Source organism: Hemitrygon akajei, chromosome 16, assembly GCF_048418815.1.
Source record: "Hemitrygon akajei chromosome 16, sHemAka1.3, whole genome shotgun sequence".
NCBI classification, from domain to species: Eukaryota; Metazoa; Chordata; class Chondrichthyes; order Myliobatiformes; family Dasyatidae; genus Hemitrygon; species Hemitrygon akajei.
Window position 1 is genome coordinate 29,565,843 of NC_133139.1, and position 19,445 is coordinate 29,585,287.

The window sequence follows — 19,445 nt, forward strand, 5'->3', positions numbered from 1 at the left end:
TCGCAGCAGCCAATCCGGAGAGGGCGGGGCGGGACCGGGCTGAGGGGCCGCGCCAATCAGCCCCGCGGGAAGGCGGGATTTCCCCCGCTGGATGCGGGGATGCTGATTGATGGCTCGAAGGGCCACAGGAAAGGAGGAGACCCAGAGCGTGTGGGTGATCCGCCCAATCACCGGCAGACAGGAGGGCGGCACTTACTCTCCTGCTGTGTTACCGCCCGGCATTGAGAGCTTCCTTTATACGGAAGTGCGGAATGGGATCGTGGAAGAATTGGGAAGAGGCAGCATTCGCCCCTCCCTTCGTCTACCATAGGGATGATTTTATTTCGTGTGTGCTAATGCCGTAAAAGGAGCTTTCGCCCCTTTGAGTGTATGTCAGCCATCAGAGCGTTCCTACCACCCCCATTAGCCTTCTCTTAAACCAGGTAACCTCCTCTCTCCAGCACACTCCGCCTAGCTCCCCTTCGATTCGTATTTTTAACTACCAGCCGACTCGTAGGGAGATTCACAGTAGCCGGCAAGCCTAAGGTAGACGAAGGAACGGAGTATCCGGAGGAAAAGCATGTGGCTGGAGGGGAGAACATGTATATTTCAGACAGACAGCACCCAAGGTCAGGATCAAATTGCGGGTCGTTGGAGCTATGTAGGATAAAGGGGGCTACGAGGGCAGAGACCGGAGAGAGGTGGAGGAGGTACAGGCGAGGAAGGAAGAAAATGTGGGCAAGATGAAACAACATGTTGGAATAGGAGTCGGTACAGGCCATCGGGCCATTGAAACTTGGTCTTCAGTCACTGAAATCCGGCTGAGTCCAGCGGTTCTTTTCAGCACTATCCTCATTTCCCTTAAATACAAGAAATCTGTGTTTTGAATGAAAATAGCGTCTGACCAGCCACAGCACTCCAGGACAGAGAATTTCAAAGGTTCAGGATCATCAAAGTGAAGAAATGCCTCCTTGTCATGCTTTTAAACCACCTCCTCCCTATTTCGAAATTGTGTGCTCTGGTCTTGGGCTCCTTGGCCAAGGAAATGTATATTCCTTCCCTGGGGGAGAAGGATGGGGTGCAGAAACGGGGTGAGGAACAATGTTTCCCCCCCCCCTATTTTTTTTACAGCTTCTAAGACTAGCCATTGCTCTGAGCCGGAAATTTTTAAATGGCTTGAAAACCGCGCGGCATTTTAAGTGTTTGTATTATACATACCATTAAAATAATTGAAAAATCACAATTTTGATTTTATTTATTAATTGAAGGGTATAATGGAATACAATACAACAAAGAAAATCTTTCATGTTTGATAGACTTTCTCTGGCTGCCTGGCTACAAAGGCTACGTACATGGGAACATTTCAGTTACTGCACAACCGCTCACCCGCGCAGCTTAGAGGGAACGGTGGTGAGGCGCAGGGAGAGAGGGGGGGGGGGGTAGAGAAAAGGGTGGGTAAGAAAAAGGGAGGGGGAGGAGTAGTAGGGAAGGGTTTAACAACTGAGGATGAGGGAGGGGAGGAGGAGGAGTATATGGGGTAGCAGCGAGGAGGGGAGAATGGGGTGAGGGGAGACAGCGGGACTGTTGAAGGACAGTGTAGGGAAAGGGCAGCTGTGCTGAGAAATGGGGATGAGGAGAAGCAGTAACGGTGGAAAGGGTGAGGATGGCAAAGAAGCAGGGAAGGATTATTGAATGAAATCAGAATCAGGTTTATTATGGAATTTTATTATTTTGCGGCAGCAGTACATTGCAATGCATAATAATAAAACAGATAAATTACAAGAAATATAAAAATTAAATAAGTAGTGCAAAAAGGGAGGACAAAAAGATTGAGGGAGCGTATATGGGTACAAGTGCAGGCGATTGGAACTGCTGTGGAGAAACAGGACAATGGTGCTGGGACCGGATGAGTTTGGGGGGGGTGGTGTTGTGTGATTGTGGAGGAGATGGCTCTGGCAAAGGGACAGTGCAAGTGGTGAGAGTTGATGTGGGAAGATGAAGGATGCGTGGTTCCGTTTTAATTCTATCATTGCTCATAGCAAAGAAACTAGCCTGGTTTGTTTTGTAATCGGAAGTTATGACAAGTTATCAGGAGTCGAATATTGGAATCTGAATCAGCATCGGGTTTACTATCACCGACATACGTTGTGAAATGTGTTGTTTTGCAACAGCAGTAGAGTGCAAAATAAAATATACTATAAATTATAATATGAAATAGAATGTATATATAAATTAATAAGTAGAGCAAAAATAGTGAGGTGGTGTTGATGGGTTCAATGTCCATTCAGAAATCTGATGGCGGAGAAGAAGAAGCTGTAACTGGATCATTGAGTGTGTTTCTTCAGGCTCCTGTAACTCTGATGGCAGCAGAAGGAAGAGGAGGTGTCCGGGGTTGTAGGGGTCCTTAATGAAGGATATCGCTTTTTTGAGGCGTTACCCTTCCGGGCTGGTGCCCATGAAGAAGCTGGCTGAGTTTACAACCTTTTGCAGCATTTATTGATCCTGTGCAGTGATGCAGCCAATTAGAATGCTCTCAGCAGTACATCTGTAGATATCTGCTAGAGTCTTCAGTGACATACCAAGTCTCCTAAAACCCCTAAATGAAATATAGCCACTGGTGTACCTTCTTCATCATTGCATCAATATGTTGGGCCCAGGATAGATCTTCTGAGATGAAACTGTTCACTGCTGGTCCCTCAATGAGGACTGCTGTTGTTCCCTCAACTTCTCCTTCCTGAAGCCCACAATCAGTTCCTTGGTCTTACTGAGGTTGACTGCAAGGTTGTTGTCACGACACCACTCCACCAGCCCATCCATTTCACTCCTCGTCACCATCTGAGATTTGGCCATCAAAGGTGAACTTATAGATGGTGTTTCTGCTGGGCCCAGCCACACAATCATGAGTGTGGAGAGAGTAGAGCGGCGGGCTAAGCACACATCCTTAAGGTGCACAGGTTTTGATTGTTTGATCCTACTCATTTGCGATAAGCATGTATTAAGAAACGCAGTTGTCCTAGGGTAACCACCCCTGGAAACCCCACTGTACTCTTCCCTTCTGTCCAACTGCTATTCTCTGCTTAGCCAACTACCTACCTATGCCACTGCAGTTAATTTTATCAATAGCTTTCAATCTTTATGACAAGCCCATTATGTGACATTTTATTGAATGTATCTTGTAATTACAGATATGCCATATAACCTGAATTTCTCTCAGCATGCTCTTTATTTCACCAAAACATTATTCAAGTTATTTAGAAATGATTTGCTTTCAAAATAAACTAAAGTTCTCTCACTGCACTCTATTAAAAAAACATTCTAGTTACTTAGATAACATATGCCTTTTAATCCATACTGGCATTTGTTAATCAACTCACACTTGTGTAAGTGACTAATTCAGCCCCTGTTATTTGTGTCCAAATCCTCTCATCACCAAGATTAAGCTCATTAATTTGCAGTTACTTGGTTTATTTTAGTGTCATTTTTTTAAGCAGCTTAATGCTTGCTATTCCTTTTTTGGTCACCTGCGAAGATCTGGCATTAATTTCCACTCCATTCTTCCTCATGGGTTTACCTACAAGTTTAACAGAAACATCTCCATTGAAAAGCTTCTTAAGTTGATCCATTAAGTTTTGCCTGCCAAGCTTTAATTCCCTTCACCCAGAACATCCCATTGAAATTGGTCCTTCTTCAATGAGTATACTTACATTGCCCATGACACAACCTAAGAGATGTTCGCCAACTGAAAGTCGTTCTACTTGGCCTGATCTCAGACCCAAATACAGCAATATCACCTTCTACATTAAGACAGAATCATGCTGGTCAAGAACCTGCTCCCAAACACACTTTGCAACCTCCTTCCCCAGATTGTCCCTTATATGATTACCATCTAAGTCTGTATATGAATAGCTGAAATCTTCCATTGTCCTTACCCTGCGGCCTTTGTACATCTTTGCACTTTCCATGAGGTTCAGCACTTCAATATTCATCCCATCAATTAGCAGCCTGTAGAACAGTCTCCGTAGCATAATCACATCTCTTTTGTTTCTTAATCCTAAAATATATTTTGTCGTCGGTCATTTATGGACGTCCCTTCTCCAGCCCTGCACAATCCTCCTTAATCAATACTGCTTTTCCCCTCTGCTTTCTTCCCAGCCTAACTATCCTGAAAACACCAAGAATTTTTATAGCAACATATACAAAGTGCTGGAGGAACTCAGCAGGCCACTTGCCCTTTTTCATGGCTGGGTCTCTGTAATTACCACAACATTGTTATCCAGTGTGGTTAACTGAACCTGCAATTCCCCAGCATTGTTTATTTTCATGTGTCTATATATACACTTGGTGGCCACTTCATTAGACACCTAACAATGTGGCCAGTGGGTGTATGTTCATGGTCTTCAGCTGCTGTAGCCATCCAGTTCATGGCCTGACGATGCTGCGTGTTCATTGATGCTCTGATGCACACCACTGTTGCAACACGTGGTTATCTGAGTTACTGTTGCATTCCTATCAGCAAACCACTCCGCCCCTTCTCTTCTGACCTCTCTCATTAGCACAGCGCTGTGGCCCACAGAACTGCAGCTCACTGGATGTTGTTTTGTTCTGTAAACTGTTGCGTGTGAAAATCCCAGGAGATCAGTGGTTTCTGAAATCTTCAGACCACCTGTCTGGCATCAACAATCATTCCACCGTCAAAGTCACTTAGATCACACAGAAACATAGAAAATAGGTGCAGGAGTAGGCCCTTCGGCCCTTCGAGCCTGCACCACCATTCAGTATGATCATGGCTGATCATCCAACTCAGAACCCTGTACCTGCTTTCTCTCCATACCCTCTGATCCCTTTAGCCACAAGGGCCATATCTAACTTCCTCTTAAATATAGCCAATGAACTGGCCTCAACTGTTTCCTGTGGCAGAGAATTCCACAGATTCACCACTCTCTGTGTGAAGGTTTTCCTCATCTCGGTCCTAAAAGGCTTCCCCTTTATCCTTAAACTGTGACCCCTCGTTCTGGACTTCCCCAACATCTGAAACAATCTTCCTGCATCTAGCCTGTCCAATCCCTTTAGAATTTTATACGTTTCAATAAGATCTCCCCTCAATCTTCTAAATTCCAGTGAGTATAAGCCTAGTTGATCCAGTCTCTCTTCATATGAAAGTCCTGCCATCCCAGGAATCAATCTAGTGAACCTTCTCTGTACTCCCTCTATGGCAAGAATGTCTTTCCTCAGATTAGGGGACCAAAACTGCACACAATATTCTAGGTGCGGTCTCACCAAGGCCTTGTACAACTGCAGTAGAATCTCCCTGCTCCTGTACTCAAATCCTTTTGCTATGAATGCCAACATACCATTTGCCTTTTTCACCGCCTGCTGTACCTGCATGCCCACCTTCAATGACTGGTGTACAATGACACCCAGGTCTTGTTGCATCTCCCCTTTTCCTAATCGGCCACCGTTCAGATAATAATCTGTTTTCCTGTTCTTGCAACCAAAGTGGATAACCTCACATTTATCCGCATTAAATTGCATCTGCCATGAATTTGCCCACTCACCTAACCTATCCAAGTCACCCTGCATCCTCTTAGCATCCTCCTCACAGCTAACACCACTGCCCAGCTTCGTGTCATCTGCAAACTTAGAGATGCTGCATTTAATTCCCTGGTCTAAATCATTAATATATATTGTAAACAACTGGGGTCCCAGCACTGAGCCTTGCGGTACCCCACTAGTCACTGCCTGCCATTCTGAGAAGGTCCTGTTTACTCCCACTCTTTGCTTCCTGTCTGCCAACCAATTCTCTATCCACATCAATACCATACCCCCAATACCGTGTGCTTTAAGTTTGCACACTAATCTCCTGTGTGGGACCTTGTCAAAAGCCTTTTGAAAATCTAAATATACCACTTCCACTGGCTCTCCCCTATCCACTCTCCTAGTTACATCTTCAAAAAATTCTATAAGATTCATCAGACATGATTTTCCTTTCACAAATCCATGCTGACTCTGTCTGATGATTTCACCTCTTTCCAAATGTGCTATTATCACATATTTGATAACCGACTCTAGCATTTTCCCCACCACCGATGTCAGACTAACCAGTCTATAATTCCCCGGTTTCTCTCTCCCTCCTTTTTTAAAAAGTGGGGTTACATTAGCCACCCTCCAATCCTCAGGAACTAATCCAGAATCTAAGGAGTTTTGAAAAATTATCACTAATGCAGCCACTAGTCCTCAGGTGTGCCGCTTTTTTTGCTAATTTATATGTTTCTTCTTTGGACGTGATACTATCCCTAATTTCCCTTGTCAGCCATGGGTGCACTACCTTCCCTGGTTTATTCTTTTACCAAATTGGGATGAACAATTGTTGTAGTTCATCCATGCGATCTTTAAATGCTTGCCATTGCATATCCACCGTCAACCCTTTAAGTATCATTTGCCAGTCTATCTTAGCTAATTCACGTCTCATACCTTCAAAGTTACCCTTCTTTAAGTTCAGAACCTTTGTTTCTGAATTAACTATGTTACTCTCCATCTTAATGAAGAATTCCGCCATATTATGGTCACTCTTTCCCAAGGGGCCTCGCACGACAAGATTGCTAACTAACCCTTCCTCATTGCTCAATACCCAATCTAGAATGGCCTGCTCTCTAGTTGGTTCCTCGACATGTTGGTTCGAAAACCATCCCGCATACATTCCAAGAAATCCTCTTCCTCAGCACCCTTACCAATTTGGTTCACCCAATCTATATGTAGATTGAAGTCACCCATTATAACTATTGTTCCTTTATTGCACGCATTTCTAATTTCCTGTTTAATGCCATCCCCAACCTCACTATTACTGTTAGGTGGCCTGTACACAACTCCCACCAGCGTTTTCTGCCCCTTAGTGTTATGCAGCTCTACCCATATCAATTCCACATCCTCCAGGCTAATGTCCTTCCTTTCTATTGCGTTAATCTCCTCTCTAACCAGCAATGCTACCCCACTTCCTTTTCTTTCCTGTCTATCCCTCCTGAATATTGAATATCCCTGGATGTTGAGCTCCCATCCTTGGTCACCCTGGAGCCATGTCTCTGTGATCCCAACTATATCATATTCATTAATAACTATCTGCACATTCAATTCATCCACCTTGTTACGAATGCTCCTCACATTGACACACAAAGCCTTCAGGCTTGTTTTTACAACACTCTTCGCCCTTATACAATTATGTTGAAAAGTGGCCCATTTTGCTTTTTGCCCTGGATTTGCCTGCCTGCCTGCCACTTTTACTTTTCACCTTACTACTTTTTGCTTCTTCCCTCATTTTACACCCCTCTGTCTCTCTGCACTTGTTCCCATCCCCCTGCCACATTAGTTTAAAGCCTCCTGAACAGCAGTAGCAAACGCTCCCCCTAGGACATTGGTTCCAGTCCAGCCCAGGTGCAGACCGTCCTGTTTATACCAGTCCCACCTCCCCCAGAACTGGTTCCAATGCCCCAGAAATTTGAATCCCTCCCCCTTGCACCATTTTTCAAGCCACGTATTCATCTGAAATATCCTCCTATTTCTACTCTGACTAGCACGTGGCACTGGTAGTATTCCAGAGATTATTACCTTTGTAGTCCTACTTTTTAGTTTATCTCCTAACTCCCTAAATTCACCTTGTAGGACCTCATCCCGTTTTTTACCTATATCGTTGGTACCTATGTGCACCACGACCACTGGCTGTTCACCCTCCCATTCCAGAATGTCCTGCAGCCGCTCAGAGACATCCTTGACCCTTGCACCAGGGAGGCAACATAGCATCCTGGAGTCTCGTTTGCGGCCGCAGAAACGCCTATCTATTCCCCTTACAATCGAATCCCCTATCACTATAGCTCTCCCACTCCTTTTCCTTCCCTCCTGTGCCGCAGAGCCACCCATGGTGCCATGAACTCGGCTGCTGCTGCCTTCCCCTGATGAGACATCTCCCCCAACAGTATCCAAAACAGTATATCTGTTTAGGAGGGAGATAACCTCAGGGGATTCCTGCACTACCTGCCTACTGCTACGCTGTCTAGTGGCCACCCCTTCCCTTTCTGCCTGTGTAGCCTTTACCTGCGGTGTGGCCAACTCACTGAACGTGCTATTCACGACTTTCTCAGCATCGCGGATGCTCCAGTATGAATCCAATCGCAGTTCCAGACGCTCAATGCGGTCTGCCAGAAGCTGCAGTTGGACACACTTCCTGCACACATAGTCGTCAGGGACACTGGAAGTATCCCTGATTTCCCACATGCTGCAGGATGAACAAACCACGGGGCCGATCTCAGCTGCCATGACCTACCCAATACTTGCCTCAACTTTTGAAACTTTCTCCTTTGAAAGGAACTTACCCGGCCTTACCTCACTTGGAGTGAAGCTCGTCCTCAGCCTCTGCTCATTGAAGCCTCTCAAGTCAAAGCCTCAAATCTCCACTCCTTCACTGGCCCACTCACTCACTGGCCGCTTTCCACAGGCCGCTCCGCTTGAGGTAACACTCTATTTATTTGTTTGAGCTCATCACATTTCTTTCTCATTGTGATGTTTGGTCTGAACAACGACTGAACCTCTTGACCACGTCTACATGCTTTTGCACATTGAGTTGCTGCCACATGATTGGCTGCTTAGATATTTGCCTGCATCTAACTTCCTGCCAAATAAAAATCAGATTTACTATCACTGTCTTATATGACATGAAATGTGTTGTTTTCCTGCAAAGACAAAAAATTACTATAAATTACAAAAGAAAGGAATAATGTGATATGTTCATGGACAGTTCAGAAATCTGATTGCATGATTGGGGAAAGAATGTTTCTGAATCATTGAGCATGGGTCTTCAGGCTCCTGTAATTCCTTCCTGGTGTTAGTCGCAATAAAATGGCATGCTAGGGTCCTTAACACTGGATTTCACCTTCTTGAGAAATTACCTCTTGATTACATCCTTGATGGTAGGTAGGTAGGGTTGTGACTATGATGGAGCTGGCTGAGTTGACAGCTCACTGCAGCCCCTTTCAATCCTGTTCATCAGAGGCTCCATACCAGGTTGTGATGCAACAAGTCCTTTATCTTGGCAACATACCTAATCTCCTTAAACTCCTAAGGAAGTGGAACTGCTAGCATGGCTTCTTCAAGATTGCGTCAATGTGTTGGTCAGATCCTCAGAGGTATTGACACCCTTTCCATCGCAGACCCCTTAGTGAGGACTGGTGTCCGTTCTCATAACTTCCCTTCCTAAAGTCCACAATCAGTTCCACATTCTTGCTGCAGTTGGTGACGAGGTCATTGTTGTGACACCATTTGTTCCTGTACCCCTCAGCACGCCATCTGATAGTTTACCAACAACAGTGGTTTCATCTGCAAATTGATAGATGCTGTTCGAGCTGTGCTTAGTCACATTGTCATGAGTGTAGAGAGAGCAGAGCAAATGGGCTAAGCATGCATCCTTGAGATGCACCCGTGTTGATTCTCAGTGAAGCCCCAATTTCACATTTACCCACATAGTGCATGGTTTTGCCCAGATACACAACCCATTGGTGACTCATTAGAACCCTATTGATAGTATAATTGAATTCAGGGAACTGTGTCTCAGAATGAATCAATGAGTTTTGGAATGGGTGTATCATAGATTTACTTGAACAATAATGAGGAGAAAAGGCTTGTTTAAAAAGAAAGATGGATGAGAACTTTGGCTACTTAGTCATTAGTTCTGGGCAACTTATTGACAAAATTCTGAGGAAAACATAAATCAGTAGAAGATTGAGGTTAATCAAAGGAAGACTGCATAGGTTTGTTGAGTGACATTCATATCTAAGTAACTTGATTGGATTGTCTGAGGAATTTACAAGGAGGGTCAACAAATGCAGTAGTTCAAATAAATTTTAGCAAGGTGTTTGACAAAGTCCAGATGGAACATTGATCAGGAAGGTAAAGGAGGAAGAGACAAATTAGATTAATAATTGGCTCAGTAGATGAAGACAAATGATAATGGTCGGCATGAATTTTGGGGCCAGGAAGACTGGGAGCAGTGGGTTTCTGCGGAGCTGTTAGTGACCGTCTGGTTTTCATAACTTATGTCTTTGGGCTTAAGTGTTGGAGCCCATGATTGCGAAGTTTTTGGCAATATGGTTAACAGAGATAAGAAAGAGATCAACACTGGAGTAAGACATCCAATATTACGTGCTTAAAAGTGGTAAATTAAATCCAATCCGAGGAACTGTAAGTTAATGCATTTGCAAAGAACAAGCAATGCACAGGAAATTGTTAGAAGTGTAGAACAGAGAGATTTTGAAGTGCATGTCCACTTCAAGGACCCTGATTGTGCACAGAAGGTAGATAAGGTGGTAAGGAAGACATTTCCACATTTCCTTACAATATAAGAGGCCATTCAGCCATATGATCAATGCTGGCTCACATATAACACATAGGATACTTATCTTTATTGACAATGACATGGAATACAAGACCATGGTACTTACACCAGTTTGCAGAGGGCTTAGGTTCAGCTGATTGGACAAGGCTGGATAATGGCACAGAAGTAGAAGCTGGTAGTTCCTGGGAACTAGTATAATGGATGAGAAAAGATCTGGTTTGATTTCAGAGAACTGCAAGGATTGGAGTCAGCCTTTGATAAGAGACCACACCCTACTCTGGTAAGGATAAACATTGACAGGAGGTTTTGGAAAATAGAGTTCCAGGCAACCACTAACGTCTATGGAGGGAGAATTGTGAGGATATAAACAGGATTATATCTGTGAGCCTCAAATGTAGGAATTTATTTTTAGACAAAATAGAAAATACTGTTTTAAAAAACATTTATTTTCAAAATAGAATTTTTTTTTTCAGTCAGACTGTTTTTTACACCAACAAAGAACATATTACATAGAACATTACAGCACATTACAGGCCCTTTGGCCCACAATATTGTGCTGACCTTCAATGGATCTCAGGCTTGTATATGGTGATATATATGTATTACTGATAATAAATTTACTTTGAACTTGGAACCTACTCTAAGATTAATCTAACCCTCCTGTCCTATATAACTTTCCCCGTGCCTTTCTCACATTTGCATAAGTGCCCCTAATGTATCTGCCCCTACCACCTCCTCTGACACACGTCACTCTCTGTGTAAAAAAAAACTTATCACTGACCTTCCCTTTCCTCTATACTGTTCCCCCAATCACCTTAAAACTGTGACCCCTGCCCCCTTGCATTAGGTATTTCTGCCCTGACTAACCAGTCTATGTATGCCTCTTATCATTATGTACACCTCTGTCAAGTCACCTCTTATCCTCCTTCACTCCAAAGATAAAAACCCTAGCTCGCTCAACCTATCTTCATAAGATCTGCCTTCTAGTCCAGGCAGCCTCCTGGTAAATCTCCCCTGCACCATCTCAAAAGCTTCCACATCCTTCCTATAATGAGGCAACCAGAACTGAGCACAATATTTCAAGTATGTTCTTAAAGGCATAAGACTATTTGAGAAAACTAGCATCAACATTTTTTCTCCTGTAACAATTCAATTACACAGGTCAATTGTCAAAAGCTCTATTACTTTTCAGTCACCTACTTTCTCCATTGTTACAGGAGAAAAAATGTTGATGCTAGTTTTCTAAATGTAAACAGACAAATTATAATGTGACACATGTTCAGATTATATGAAGGATAGAGATATGGGGGGGGGGATCACAGTAGCATAGTGGTTAGCACAGTGCTTTACAGTACAGGAGATCTGGGTTGAATTCCCGCTGCTGCCTGTAAGGAGTTTGTACGTTCTCCCCATGACCATGTGAGTTTCCTCCAAGTGCTCTCGTTTCCTCCCACAGTCCAAAGACCTACTGGTTGGTAGGTCAATTGGTCGTTGTAGATTGTCCCGTGATTAGGCCAGGATTAAATTGAGGGGTTGCTGGGCAGCACGGTTTGAAGGCCGGAAGGACTTATTCTGCGCTGTATCTCAATAAATAAATAACAGGAAATGTTGAACATTATCAATGGGAAATGTTTAAATATGGAGAAGTTACAGGTTCAGCCCTTACTGACTATCATTGAATCAGCATCAGATTTACTATCACCAGCATATGTCATGAAATACAGAGAAAAGAGTTGAGTTACATTACGTATACTATTTATACAGAGTCTATTAAATAGTTATGTTAAAAGAAGTAGTGCAAAAAAAACAGAATTAAAATGTAGTGAGGTAGTCCAGTCCAACCACAAACAAGAGAAAACCTCCAGATGCTGGAAATCCAAACAACACACACAAAGTGCTGGAGGAACTCAGCAGGACAGGCAGCATCTATGGAAAAGAGTAAACAGTCGACGTTTCCGGTCGAGACTCTCCATGTAGTGTTCGCGGGTTCAATGTCCATTTAGAAATCAGATGGCAGAGGGGAAGAAGCTGTTCCTGAATCACTGAGTGTGTGTCTTCAGGCTTCTGTACCTCCTTCCCGACAGTAACGGTGTGAAGAGGTAATGCATTGAACTGCACATCTTCCTCAACTGGAAGCGCACTTTTACCTCCCCGGTATCAAGCTAAACTATAACGTAATATGGGTAACCCCTTCACATGCACACTACCATAATCTTTCATATCACCTCTCTGTCTTTATAAAAAGCAGAATGAAAAACTCTCTAGCAAGACGAAGTACGACTTTAAATAAAACTTTTATTTATAAAGCCATCAATTTCTGCAATGATGCAACTGTGTCACCATTGATCAAAGTTCATTCTTCGAAGTTTCCTGTGAGAATCCTGCACCTTTGTTCAGACTGTCGCCGTCCAATCCAATCCCACACTACACTGTTTAATGTTTAGTTGAAATCCAACATTTGATGTACAAGAAATACTATATATTGGAAAAATTCTGCTTAGATAATGCCAAAAAAACCTCTACACTGTTTTCCCAGCAAATTAATAGGAAGAATAAAATCAGTCAGGGAAGGCCGGAGAGATTAGGCATTAAATGTGACAGGAGCTGAGAGAATGGCTAAGATGCCAAAATATCACAGCTTCTGCAAAGGGATATATATCGTAATTGTGGAACTCCTAGCAATGAATTCCAGGAAACCCTAAAAAGTTAAATAGCAATAGTCTGAGGAAGCTGAGATCTAAAGAACATGAGGTACAGGAAATCACACTTGAGAGAACCAACAAGTGGCCAACACAGGAACTGTATGTGTCATAAAACTGACAGCAGGCCAAGAGACAGATTGATGGGGCCCAATTGTTTGTGAAGTTAGCCATGAGATAAACAATAGAGTTGCTTTATGGCCCTCTGTAGCTGATTGATCAGAGACACTGAGAGACATGAACTAGCCAGGCTAGTATGGCTTTCATCAAAATATTTCATGTATGCTTGAGACTACTACTTTTTAAAGGGCAGTTCATTCCAGAAAGGGATTTTCTTTCATGGATTTTATGACAGAGGAAAGAGCATCTTTTCATTCTCTCCAGGAAGGCAGATCTGCATAAGTCAATTGGAATGGGGAGTTTAAAAGGCAAGAAAGCAGAAGGAAGAGATCCAGGAAGAAAGGGAATAGATAGACTGGAATCAGAAGCTTTTGTAGTCCCTATAGAAGGCTCTTAAAAGTTGTAAAGCAATTAAGAAGCAACATGAACACAGATGGCCAGTCACCAGTAGCTTCCAAAAGGAAATGAAAAGGATGCAAAGCCAAAACATGCATTAGTTTAGTCCTGAACAAAACTGGTATGTGTAGATTAAATTCCCAACACTAGATGCTGTACCTTCTCATACTGACAGAAGTCTGCACACTTGGTTTAGATAAAACATATAGATTTTGGATTTCAATGTTCTGGTTTGAAATATAGAATAATTGTTGTATAATGCTATTTACATTGTAAATACATCCTGGTACTTATGCACTTCGACACTTTTTATTTTATATCTATCCTTTAACTTCTAACTTATTTATCTAATTGTTTGTAATTGTTGAATGTTGTTTTTTATTGCATGTCACACTCTGACCAGCACTCCACAGCAAATTCCCAATTCATGTAAATGTACTTGTTAATAAAGTTGATCCTTGAGAATTATACAGTCCCTAAACGGTAGTGGTGAAGAGCAACACTTTCTGGAAGGTTATACTCCCAGTGTTACACAGAAAACAATCTCCTAGATTCTGTAACTGCACGCTGCAAATGAAGGAAGCAGTTGTGCTTTTCTTTCCTGCATTGGAAGTGATAGCATATTGGACAGAGCTCAGAAAATTCCTCTGCATTTATATTGCCAGGTATTCATTCACAGAATATGGACCTCACCAGCAAGGCCTGGATATATTGACTGAACATTTGCTGGGCAGTTAAGAGTTAAATATATTGTTGTGGGCCTGGAGGTACAAAGCCTGCTAGACCGAAAAGGGCAGTGGATTTCTTTCTTTGAAGGGCATTAGTAAGTAAGAAGGGGTTTCACAACAGTCTGAAATTTTAATGTTTACCATAGCTGCTTATGCCAGATTTATTTAGTTGCTTGAATTTAAATTCATCGGCTGTTGTGGAATTTGAACTTATGTATCTAGGTGCTCACTCAGTAACTTAAGCATTACTCTGCTGTACCCTTGGTCTCATTAAAACTCTAACCTAGTCTCTATCAAATTCTTGAATTTAATATATTTAATTGTCAAAAATAGTGCATCTGCTAATAAGCTTGGCCTGTGTATGAATGTTGATATATAATACTGCATATTCAAACTGTTAGTCAATTATTTCTGATTTTCTGAATGGTTTTTGTCTGGTATTCCGCTAGTGGCAAGGAATTCTACGTATCCTACATTACGTCAATGTTGTAATGCTCCAGTTCTGGTTTCAATGCAAGATTCACTTCTCTGGTTGTCTTAAGGATACAGTTTGGTAAAAAACACAACAGTCATCAATTGGCTTGGAAATCGATTAAAGCAGGATTGAGTTTTGCGTATATCATGAAAGATATTTCTACTCTAGTGAATCAGGAATAAAGGGGTGTGGAGTCAAATTTAACAAACAACCACAGAGTTATGCAATTATACCATTTCATCATCAAGAGTCTTTCTGGCTTATCATTAGATAAACGAAGTTTTTCACAATGACAATTATTATAAAATTAAAAGTTTGCATATTGTTTGAATAACTGAGTGGCTATTGACTACTTAAAATGTAATTGAATAAGAATTTGAAGAGTAATATAAAAGAATAAAAAGGAAACATTAAGACTTAACAGTCAGCCACTTTCTGTATTATAAACTGAGCTGCTCAACTGAAGGTGGGATTTCAATACTCAGACTTTCTAATTGACTGGTTACTTCTACATTGAGTGATAAGCATTGGTAACAGCAAACTTTTTTTTTACAGTGGACACACTTAAAAAGATTACCATTCCTGTCATTTCTAGAGGAGGTGTTCATTAATAGTTCTATTGGATTTTGTCCTCAGTTTGATAGGTTCTCTCAGTTCACAGTACATTTTTAGGAGTTCATTCCTCCTGCAGTCTCACAAAGGTTGGCTGCCTACAAAACTGGAATACTCTGTCAGAAGTAGCTTCTCTCTTTTATAAACCTTGCTATACATCGATTAGAGTTAACCTGGAAAGAAAAGTACTGTGGATGCTGGAAGCACTCAGTAGATGCTATTTATGCAGAGGGAAGCAGAAATGGGAAATTTTGGGCCACTGATCTTACCCCGTAACTGGAAAAAGGTCCACAGAAATGGGGGGGGGGGGTTACTGAAAAGTGATGGAGGGAAGGCAGGAGAGATTAACTATTAAAAAGAAGAGTGATGCAGGACAAGAATTAATATTAGGACATTTCTATGGTCAGTCACAGTGTATTCTATTTACAGCACAGAAGGTGCCTAACCAATCCAAAGTCCCCTCACAACATCATCTCTTTTGCCACTTCAACCCTCTGGCCTCACAGACGTCCCCTTTAAATTCTTCCCTCCCCTTATCAGCTTTTCTGCTTGGGACCACTCTTAACTTTTCCCAATTCTGAGAAAAAGTCCCCAATCTGAAACATCAACTACTTATTTTTTCACAGGTGTTGCCTGATTTCCTGAGTGTTTCCTGCATCTTCTTTTATACTGACACTGGGTTAGAAGGTATTTTAATAACTTCTAGACTTCACCTATGAAGCCAGAATTCACAAAATCATAATCAATTGGATATGATTGAAACAGAAATACATACTCCAAACTTGAAAGTTTGACAACATTTCTATCCGCTTAATAGTAATAACTAACAGTGTGACAAATAAATCATTTCACATTAGACTCATTCCTTTGACCATAATTAACACTCCCACATGAGAACCTCATAGCTAGTATATGTAGGCATTGAATAATAACATGTGTAACATGACTTAACATTGCACAACCCCATCAAAAGATTTTTTGGAAAGGATCCTTGGTTTTTATAGCAAGATATGGCAGACCCAGGAAGCGCCAGTTTTTGGGCCAATACTTCACTTCTGGTTTGGTCTCCGGAATTTCATAAAATGCGTCAAAATATGCAAAGAGCGTTGCTCCATGGATAACTGCCATATTAATCAGCACATGCCTAGAAAAGAAAATACAGAAGAATAAAATAAATCGTGTAGCAATTTTGGGAGTACACTGGTTCTTTGATGTTCTTTGGTTTCCTTCACACTTAAACCCAAAGACCAAACACAGTGCAAACATTTCATAGCCACGTAAGCAGACCAGTAAGCTACAGAGCAGGGGTCGGCAAGCTTCTTGCCTCTGTGGGCCGGATCATGTATTAATGAGCAGATAAATGCCATAAAAAACCTGAAATATGGGAACTATACATTTAAATACATCTAGTTATGCTTGGCCTCAATTTAGTGAATAACGCACGTTAGAAAATCATTTGTGCTTAAGGTTGCCTACCCCTGCTATAGCGTTTGTAATTTGTCTTAAAGACACATAGATTTTTAAATTACTTATAATTTCCTAAATTACTTATAATTTAAGAGATGAATATGAAATATTTCTGAAAATTTGGCACCCTTATTTACAAAAAATAGGATTAAATATATAGGTGCTCCGAAGATAAAATTATTGGTTATCTGGGGAAAGAAATAAATATACATATTAAAGCTATTATGAATTCCATGGAGCATGTGGGGATCTTCCGATATCCAGGCATTCTTTCTTTCTTTCTTTTTTCTTCTCTTTTTTTTCGATAGGGATATGTTAGGGGGGAGGGGTTAAGGGGAGGGGGGAAGGGTTGATAAATTTTTTTTCTTTCTGTAACCTATTTGAAAATTCAATTAAAAAAATGTTTTAAAAGACACATAGATTGATTAATAAAGCTGACTTGGTCAAGAAGGGCACCCAGTGGCCACTTCGTTAGGTACACTGCTTGATAATGTAAATATCTAATCAGCCAATCATATGGCAGCAACTCAATGCATAAGCATATGCAGACATGGTCAGGACTCATTGAGATGTTGCCAAGACTCATTGTTGTTCAGACCAAGTATCAGAATGGGGAAGAAATATGATCTAAGTGACTTTTACAGTAGAATGATTGTTGGTGCCAGACGGGGTTAATTTGAGTATCTCAGAAACTGCTGATCTCCTGGGATTTTCACACACAACAGTCCCCAGAGTTTTGCAGAGAATGGTGTGCGAAACAAAAAAACATCCAGAGAGCGCCAGTTCTGTGGGTGAAAACACCTTTTGGTGTGAGAGGTCAGAGGGGAACGGCCAGACTGGTTCGAGCTGACAGGAAGGCGACAGTAACTCAAATAACCACGCGTTACAGCAGTAGTGTGCACACTGCATCTCTGAGTGCACAGCTGAAACTCGAAGCTGTAGAAAGCTCGAACATGCACTCAGAGGCCAAAGCACAATATCCCTGCAGAGGGCAGCAGCATACTAGTATTGTTTAGTGCCTGGTCCGGCGACTAACATTTTAATGTCATACTTGGGTTGGAACAATAATTCAGTGTCATAAGTTTTAACAAAGATTAATAATATGAAAAATTATTATGACCTAGGAAAGAGTAAGTTTATGCTGAAACTTACTTAACTTGAGAGCAACTGACTGTCCTTATAAGAATTGAAAATTAATAATTGATCATGTTTTCACTCAAAAGAGCTGAGTTTTCATTTGTTGTGGTCTTTTCATTTTCATCCATTTCCTACCTCCTGCATGAAGCAATGTAAGAACTTGGTGTCTAAAGCATGTAAATGTAAGGCCCCAAAGGCCAATGGAAATCATATTCCCCCTACCTCAATTTGTCTCAACATTTTCTAGTAGACCTTGGACAGAGAGCTGTCGACACTCCATTAGGCCATAGGACATAGGAGCAGAATTAGAAATTCAGCCCATTGAGTCTGCTCTGCCATCCGATCTTGGCTGATTTATTATCCCTCTCAACCCCATTCTCCTGCCTTCTCCCTGTAGCCTCTGACATCTTTACTAATCAAGAACCTATCATCCTCCTCTTTAAATATACCCAATGTCCTTTGCCTTCACAGTCATCTGTGGCAATGAATTTCACAGATTCATCAGTCTCTGGCTGAAGACTGGCACTCTAGTTGATCTTTCATTGATCCTGTTATAGTTACTATTCTATAGATTTGCTAAGTATGCCTGTAGGAAAATGAATCTTAGGGTTGTATGTGGTGACATATCTGTACTTTGATCCTCTTCATCTCTGTTCTAAAGGGACATTCTTCTATTCTGAGGATGTACTCTCTGCTCATAGACTCCTTCACTACAGGAAACATCCACTCTATCTAGGCATTTCAATATTTGATGGGTTTCAATGAGATCTCCCTTCATTCCATTCAAAGTGCAGGCTCAAAGCCATCAAACACTCTTCATATGTTAACTCTATTATACTGTGAATTAGAGTAGAATTATGCGACATACAGTATTTATCAAATGTCAAGCAAGTAAAATAACAATGAAGGAAGTAAATTATTAAGAAGTTTTGCTTTTCCCTTTGAAATAAGACCATAAGACCATGAGATATAGGAGCAGAATTAGGCCATTTGGCCCATCAAGTCTTTTCCACCATTTCATCATGGCTGATATATTTTCCCTTTCAGCCCCAATCTCCTGACTTCTCTCCATATCACTCAATGCCCTGACCAATCACAAATCTGCCAAACCCTGCCTTAAATATACATAAAGACTCGGCCTCCACAGCTGCCTGTGACAAAGAATTCCACAGATTCACTTCTCTCTGGCTGAAGAACTTCCTCCGCATCTCCATTCTAAAAGGATACCCCTCTGTTCTGAGGCTGAGTCCTCTGGTCTTAGACTCTCTCAACATAGGAAACATCCTCTCCACATCCACACTATTAAGACTTTTTAACATTCAATAGGTTTCAGTGAGGTCACCCCTCATTCTTCTGAATTCTAATGAATACAGGCCCAGAGCCATCAAACACTCTTCATTTGACAAGTTATTCAATCCTGAAATCATTTTTGTGAACATCTGTGGAACGCTCTCCAG

General features: G+C 41.7%; 1 protein-coding gene across 2 annotated transcripts in view; it reads right to left on the reverse strand.

The window, feature by feature from the left end:
• Positions 1-12,629: 12,629 nt before the first annotated feature.
• acer1 (alkaline ceramidase 1) overlaps positions 12,630-19,445 on the reverse strand; it is a 34,282-nt gene continuing 27,466 nt past the window's right edge. For both annotated transcript variants that reach the window (XM_073068579.1, XM_073068580.1), the window contains one exon: positions 12,630-16,528. In XM_073068579.1, coding sequence (XP_072924680.1) covers positions 16,351-16,528 — 178 coding nt within the window. In that variant the 3' untranslated portion in view covers positions 12,630-16,350. The remainder of the gene's footprint in view (positions 16,529-19,445) is intronic.